Source organism: Malus domestica, chromosome 13, assembly GCF_042453785.1.
Source record: "Malus domestica chromosome 13, GDT2T_hap1".
NCBI lineage: Eukaryota > Viridiplantae > Streptophyta > Magnoliopsida > Rosales > Rosaceae > Malus > Malus domestica.
The window spans coordinates 3,303,077-3,310,006 of record NC_091673.1 but is presented as its reverse complement, the minus strand read 5'-3'; the positions used below and the strand labels follow the sequence as shown (position 1 = coordinate 3,310,006).

Here is a 6,930-nt window from a genome sequence, read left to right as displayed (position 1 = left end):
TTAAGGTGACCTACCAAACATCATCCAAGGCAGAAGGTCTTTTGTGGCGTTACACATCCACCAACCATGCATGGACAAATATGGCAACTTCCGTAAATGGGCACTCTTGAATTTGAACAAGTGTAGAAACCCTAGAGGCCAAGTTTATTTTATTTTATCTTATAAATCTTTTTGAGTAATGCTAAATTTGTAGACAAGATTTTGTAAATTAAATTATATGAAAGTTGATAATTGAATTATTACTTAATCGTTAATAAACGTGTTCATTCTTATTAGTGACACATCATTTAGTTTTGCAAATTTCGTTTCTAAATTTAATCATTCTAGTATTGTCCAATTTTTTTTTATACATGTTACAACATTGGCTCAAGCACGATTTAAATAATCATATTGTATAAAAATATTTATGTCATGTAACGTAAGGGGGAGAGTTGACATTAATGGATGGAAAATAATTGGTGGAGCTGGTTAATTATGCACTTGTTCAGCTCAGTTGCTTGTTTGGGATTGTTTATGGGGGTCAGTAAATTATACAAATGGGGGAAGCAAGCCAAAGTAGTAAGTAGAAAGTTGCTTTCATATTACGATTAAATATTATGTTGGTCATTATTTTTTTTATTAATTTTTATTTATCCTTTCTTTCGTTACTGATTGATTGATTGAAATAGATGATAATAGATTATTGGTAGTTAATTAGTTATATCCATTATGAGGCGATTTGGTGATTAGAAACAAATTTCATGTTTGTATTTCATACAGCATGTTTTGTTTTTAATTCTTGATGCATATGAATCACACGATGGTAGTTATGGAAGACTAAAAAACCTCTTTGAATCTTCCCGATTCCTGAAAAAGTAAACTGTAATGACGAAACCACAACTAATCCCTTTTTGAAAAAAATAGTTATCTTCCCACCCTCCCCTCAACTCAAGTTATCTTCATACTTGCGATAAGCAAAATTAACTTGGTCGGATCCATATAATTTTGCGTTTGCAAGTTTGAAGATTTCGACTCCAATGTCATCGTAACACCACCGAAATACTGGTAACGAAAAGTTTGCATTTTTATGCCGGTTGTCTGCAAAGTCAGTCGTTATAAAAGAACTCACATAAAACTTCTTAGATATTACATAAACAGAGACAAATTAATATGATTTTGTTGTTGATAAAGTTAGTTGGATGCCTCGAGAAGATATTCGGAAGGACTTTTTGACTTGGATACGGGGTCTTCCTGCAAATTGAATTACGGTCATAAAAACTGAAAATTAATGAGCCCAATGAACAAGAAATTGGGTTCATTTGTTGGTAACTTAGTGTCCACCAAGCATTAAGCCCACTAAAAACCCACACTAACCTTCCATCCAATTCCGGTCCAGAAAATATTGTACCCAACGAGTCAACTCAACTGTGAATCGCTCTCCTAGGTGGCTCTGTTCTGCTCTCGTTCATTTTCCAGCTTAGCAATCTGGATTTTGATCCACCCAAAAACCACACCTTTCCTTCACTCGGAGCTTCGCTCTCACGAACCCTCCAAAACCCACTTCTCAATTCGAAGGTAAGCTTCCTCCTCCTCCTCTCTCTCTCTCTCTCTCTCTCTCTCTCTCTCTCTCTCTCTCTCTCCTGGTCGATATGCAGAACACATATTTTAGCTCAAGTTTATATTCTGTGAGAAGCCAAGGCTCCTTGTCCTATTCCTTCAATGATTACTCTTACTTGTTGAATGAAAGATTTGAAGGGAACCCAATAAACCCAATTCATTGTTCATCATCCAAATCGTGTTGTTGTTGTAATTGTTGTGAATTTTCAATCGGTAGAGTGCGCATAAACCCGTGTTACTTGTATGGTTTGAGGCAATCCACATTGCTTCAATGGTCAGCTTCTAGAAGGTTGGTTTTGGGTGGCGTGGACCGGTGTGGTTATCGTGTTCAGGAATGTAGGCCTGAGTGGGGTTGCTGTGAGCTCCCTTGCTCAGTTAGGGAGAGGAGTGTGTGTGATAGGAGGGGGAGGAGAAGGAAGGGGAGGTGTAGTTGTGTGGTTGATGGGGAGGGAGAGGGTGGAGTTTATGATTCGGGTGATCTCGATGATGCTGAGGCTATGCTCAGCTTGTTGAGTGAGGAGGAAGTGGGTGAGGAGTGTTTTTGGAGAGGGGGGAATGGGGTTTCGTTTAAGAGAGTGGAGGTGGAGGGTAGGAGAAGTTTGAGTGGCCGAGGGAGAATTGTCAGTTCATCTAAGAGAGTAGAAGAGGAGAGTAGGAGGAGTTTGATCGGTAGAGAGAGAAAAGCTAGTTCGTCGAAGAGAATGGAACAGGAGAGGACGAGTTTGATTGGTAGAGAGAGACATGAGAGTTCATCTAAGAGAGCAGAAGAGGAGAGTAGGAGGATATCGATTGGTAGAGAGAGAAATGTCGGTTCATCCAAGAGAGGAGAAGATGAGAGTAGGAGGAGTTTTAGTGGTAGAGAGAGAAATGGCGGTTTGTCTAAGAGAGTAGAAGTGGAGAGGCGGAGTGTTGATGGTAGAGAAAAAAATGGGAGTTCGTCTAAGGGCGTACAAGTGGATATCGAACAAGACAATAGTAGTGAGTGTAACAGTAGGAAGAAGAAAAGTAATGTTAGGGGGAGTACTTTGGAGAGTAATTTGAAGCGCCAATTTGGATCAGCCACTGTTGATTTGAGTGAAGGGGATTTCAGACAGAAAGAAGAGAGGGGAATGATTTTGAGTGGTGAGAATCGTAGTGGAATGAAAGTAGGTTCTAGTTCGTCTTATTACTCTTTGTCATCTTCAGGCGATTTCGGAAGTGAGGCAGATGCTCAGGATAAGCATGGCCTCTTTGGGGAATCAGCTTCAAGTGTGTACGAGGATTCAAAATTTGATATTGGAGGTAGATTTGATGGGCAGGTCATTGAAGATAACAGGAAGTATAGAGACGATTCCGAGGGCAAAGGAAAAACAACAAAACAAAGAAGTGCTGTAGTTGATGGTGGTGTCATGTGGGATTGGAGGAAGAAGACAGAAAAGAAGCTTACAGAGGTAGTAGCTGAAGAAACTGAGGCTGGTGGGAAATCCTCAGAAATGCCTTCAAGAGTGTCGAAGACCAATCAAAGTGAGTTAGGAGAGGCCTCTGGATCCCGCAAGCAATTTGATGATGAGGGAGAGAGTTCATATTTGACTAAGGGAACAAGAGAACAATATAGTCAAATAGGTAACCAAGTTGTTGGGGTTGGTGTGACTGATTCTAGAAGAAAATTTCAAGAGCGCAATGAATCAGAAATCCATGGAAGTGAGGTTGAAACAACTTTCTTGTCCCAGGAAAACCTAGCGATAGCTACAAACTTGGTGCAGGAAAGACAAGAGGAATGTTATGACACAGCTGGATACATCGGTCAACAAGAAGAGTTAAACAGAGACCACCAAAAGATTTCAAAAATCTCACAAATTCGAGTTGTTGATGTTCAAAGGATCTCTGATAGGTGGAGGGAGACTGATATAAGAAGGATTTATCAGGAAGAAAAAGCAAATATGTTGTCGAATTCAGCAAATGAGACAGACGCGCAACGCCAAGAAATAGGCCAGCAGGTCATTGGACTCGTTGACTCGGGAAGAAAGTCCCCACAAATCACTGAAGTATCAGAAACTTGTGACAGTAGTATTGAAAGGGCCAACATTGCTCAGCCTGAAACTAGAATTACAAACCAGGTAGGGCAGTCAAACTTGGTCCCTAATCCAAGTGGAGAGTCATCACAGCCATGTCCCAAAATAGAAGAGGAGGCTTTTCAGAGAAATCTATCCGGAAAAGGAACCGCTGATGAAAAGCGCATACAAGTTAAACCCAGAAAAGAGGCCCAAGGTGACTCGGGAGAAGCCTCTAGTTTCCAAGCATCTTTGGATGTGGTTTCCCAAGCTACAAAGCAACCGGATAATGTTGAGGGGCATAAGAGAAGCCCACGGGCAATTCTGCTGCCTCCCCCTTCTCAATTGATAGCTAGAGGATCGCTGCGCATCGAGTCATCAAGTGGGACGGCAACTCAGGGAGTTTCTGAAGAAATTCTAGATGGTGGTTCGCCTGCCTTGCGTACTCATTCAGGAAAACAAACTTCTGCGTTGCACCAAGAATCATCCTGTGGAAGTGGAAACTCCGAGACTCAGGGGGAGATTTTATACCTCATTCCTGAAGATGCTCTGGGTTCAACTTATCATTTGGAGAAATCATCTTCACAGTTTGTCAGGGGTTTTGTTCAGAAAGTAAGGCATGAAGTCTCAACTTCTGAAAACCAGAACGAGAATACTGTCTCAAGTAGCGGAAATGGAAACACTCAGACTCAAGGGGAGATTTTATACCTCGTTAATCCTGAAGATGCTTTGGACTCAGCCCACCGTTTGGAGAAGTCATCTTCACAGTTTGTTGGGGAGTTCTCTGATAGAGCACGACATGAAGTCTCAACTTCCAAAAATAAGGATGCAAATACAGTTTCTGAAGCAAAATTGGTGCCTGGAGGTGAGAAGAATGGGCAAATGGATTTTAGTCAAAATAGGTCTGAAGACTCTCAGACGAAGGGAAATGACACGAGGCGTTCATCTGTAGGTTCTGGAACCAAGGGGCCTGCAGATGAAATGTGGGATGTGACAGACACATCTGTTCTTAAAACCCCCAAGTTAGAAAAATCAGAGGCTACTACAACAAGTGGGGATGCCGTTGTCAAGAGAACTGGCAGATCCATATGGAACATTGTTGCAGATATTGTTAGGCTGAGGTGGAGTTCGCATGCTGAGACCCCTCATTCTGCTGTGAAGTTGGGTGGAAGGATTTCGTCAAATGAATCTGCAAGTAGTGAGGCATGGTTTTCTGGCCATGAGACCGAGGACAACAATGAAAAGAACACAAAAAGGGAAAAAGACGTGCAACATCAGCTGCAACTGTCTAAATCATTTCCTCAAAGTGGAAAATTGAGATCAAAGGACAAAGTAAGATATCTTGAAGCAGGCACACCGCCTTCTCCTAATAAAGAAGAAAGTGGGCTGACATCAAAAGTCATTTCCACATCTTCTAGTGAGAGATCTTTGGGTTCAAAAGAGAATCAAAAGAGTTTTCGAGGTTCTTCTTCTGGCATTGAAAAAGTGGAGCCATCTCAACCACTAACTGCTAGTGGCGTAAAGCCTGCTGTTGTAGAAGAAATTTCAAATGCCGGTAACATTGTCTCTGGAAGTGGTTCAACGGAGCGCATGGACCAATTTGGCTGTCAGAAGTTGAATGAAGGAGTATCAGACAATGTGCAAACGGGTGGGGAATTGAAACAAAGAAAGATTCAGAGGAGTACGCAAGTCCTCAGAGACAGATTTGACGAATGGGAAGAAGCACATACACTTGAAATTGAACAAAGAAAAATGGATGAAATGTTTATGAGAGAAGCACTTCTCGAAGCTAAGAAGGCTGCTGATAATTGGGAGGTACCTGTCGGGGCTGTTTTGGTACAACAAGGGAAGATTATTGCACGTGGATGTAACCTGTGAGTTCTATTAGCTTATATTTATATTTTATAGTTAAATGCTTTCTTCTGGATATTTAAACTGATGTGTGTATCAGAGTGGAAGAATTACGGGATTCAACTGCCCATGCAGAAATGATATGCATACGGGAAGCTTCAAATGTTCTTCGGTCATGGAGGCTTTCGGTAATTTTTCTGTTATTTAGTTGTTAGTACCCATTTCAATATATATACATGCATATTGATGATCTGAATGGACATATTCTAGTCATGGAATCATGCTTTTCTTCCTCCATTAAAAATTCCCTTCTGGCTTCTGTGTCTGCATGATGACATTGCAAAGTTAGAGAGCAGTCTTTCTTTTTTCATTAAACATCAAATATCTGCATTTCTATTGGATATTAAAAAACTCCCTAAGTTGTAAAGTGGAAGCCATGTCAGTCACATTTATCATGAAATTTATACAATGATAACAATATTCATAACTGTGGAAGTGTTTTGTTGACATTGGTTTATATGTAACTCAACTTACTACTTGCCGATGAAGGAAGCCAGGCCATCCCACCTTAGACTTAACTCTTGTTTTCTGATGTCTCAGGAGACTACTCTGTATGTAACACTTGAACCGTGCCCAATGTGTGCTGGAGCAATACTCCAAGCAAGAGTCGACACTGTTGTATGGGGAGCTCCAAATAAGCTTCTCGGAGCTGATGGCAGCTGGATAAGGTATGCGAGCTTTGCCCTTCTAAGTAACCCCTAACTGGATAAGGTATGCGAGTTTTGTTATTCAATTGCTCCTTATCTTATCAACCTGTAAATATGCTTGCAGACTTTTTTCTGATGGGGGTGAAGGAAATAGCTCGGAACACTCGGACAAAGCAGCTCCTCCTGTCCACCCATTCCACCCAAATATGACAATAAGACGTGGCGTGTTGGCATCGGAGTGTGCAGATATAATGCAGCAATTCTTCCAGCTGAGGAGAAGGAAGAAGGAAAAGCAAGCAGGCCCGGCAGCGGCGCCCCCGCGTCTTCATCGAATTTCTCTCCATCCATCAAAGTTACTTACGAAGATGCATCGCATCTTCCACATAATGTTCTGTTTGTAAGAGTTCAAAGACTGTTAGTTTGATGAATGTACAAATCTATGTCGAATTTTGGCGAAATTTAGTTGTCTTTCTCTCGGTTAGTCCGAAAATTTTGCCAAAATATATCAACCAGTATAATTAGATTTCACTGGTGATCCGAATATGAGCTATGACTATGTCACGTGCATGATGTCAAATGGGATGACTATAGATTATGGGACCATCCGGCAAATTTTTTTTGAAAAAATACTTGGAAATTATAAAAGCACTTTTTGGAGAAGCACTTATCAAAAATTTTAATAAACATTTAATTGCGATTTTAACAAACGCATGTGCCAAAAGTACTTGCAGAAGCCTAGCGTTTAC

The 6,930-nt window shown here is 40.9% G+C and overlaps 1 protein-coding gene across 1 annotated transcript; it reads left to right on the top strand.

The window, feature by feature from the left end:
• The first annotated feature begins 1,431 nt into the window (after positions 1 to 1,431).
• LOC103414259 (tRNA(adenine(34)) deaminase, chloroplastic-like) lies at positions 1,432 to 6,712 on the top strand. The gene is made up of 4 exons (XM_008352657.4): positions 1,432 to 5,500; positions 5,578 to 5,665; positions 6,078 to 6,205; positions 6,309 to 6,712. Exons 1-4 carry the CDS (start codon positions 1,629 to 1,631, stop codon positions 6,583 to 6,585), a joined length of 4,365 nt encoding a protein of 1,454 aa, XP_008350879.3. The 5' UTR covers positions 1,432 to 1,628; the 3' UTR covers positions 6,586 to 6,712.
• The last annotated feature ends 218 nt before the right edge of the window (positions 6,713 to 6,930 follow it).

Bases quoted from the DNA above. Each gene is read 5' to 3' on its own strand.
- LOC103414259 (XM_008352657.4), top strand. From the start codon at position 1,629: ATGCAGAACACATATTTTAGCTCAAGTTTATATTCTGTGAGAAGCCAA. The intron at 5,501-5,577 runs GTGAGTTCTATT...TGTGTGTATCAG, and splicing joins ATTGCACGTGGATGTAACCT to AGTGGAAGAATTACGGGATT. The intron at 6,206-6,308 runs GTATGCGAGCTT...ATATGCTTGCAG, and splicing joins GCTGATGGCAGCTGGATAAG to ACTTTTTTCTGATGGGGGTG.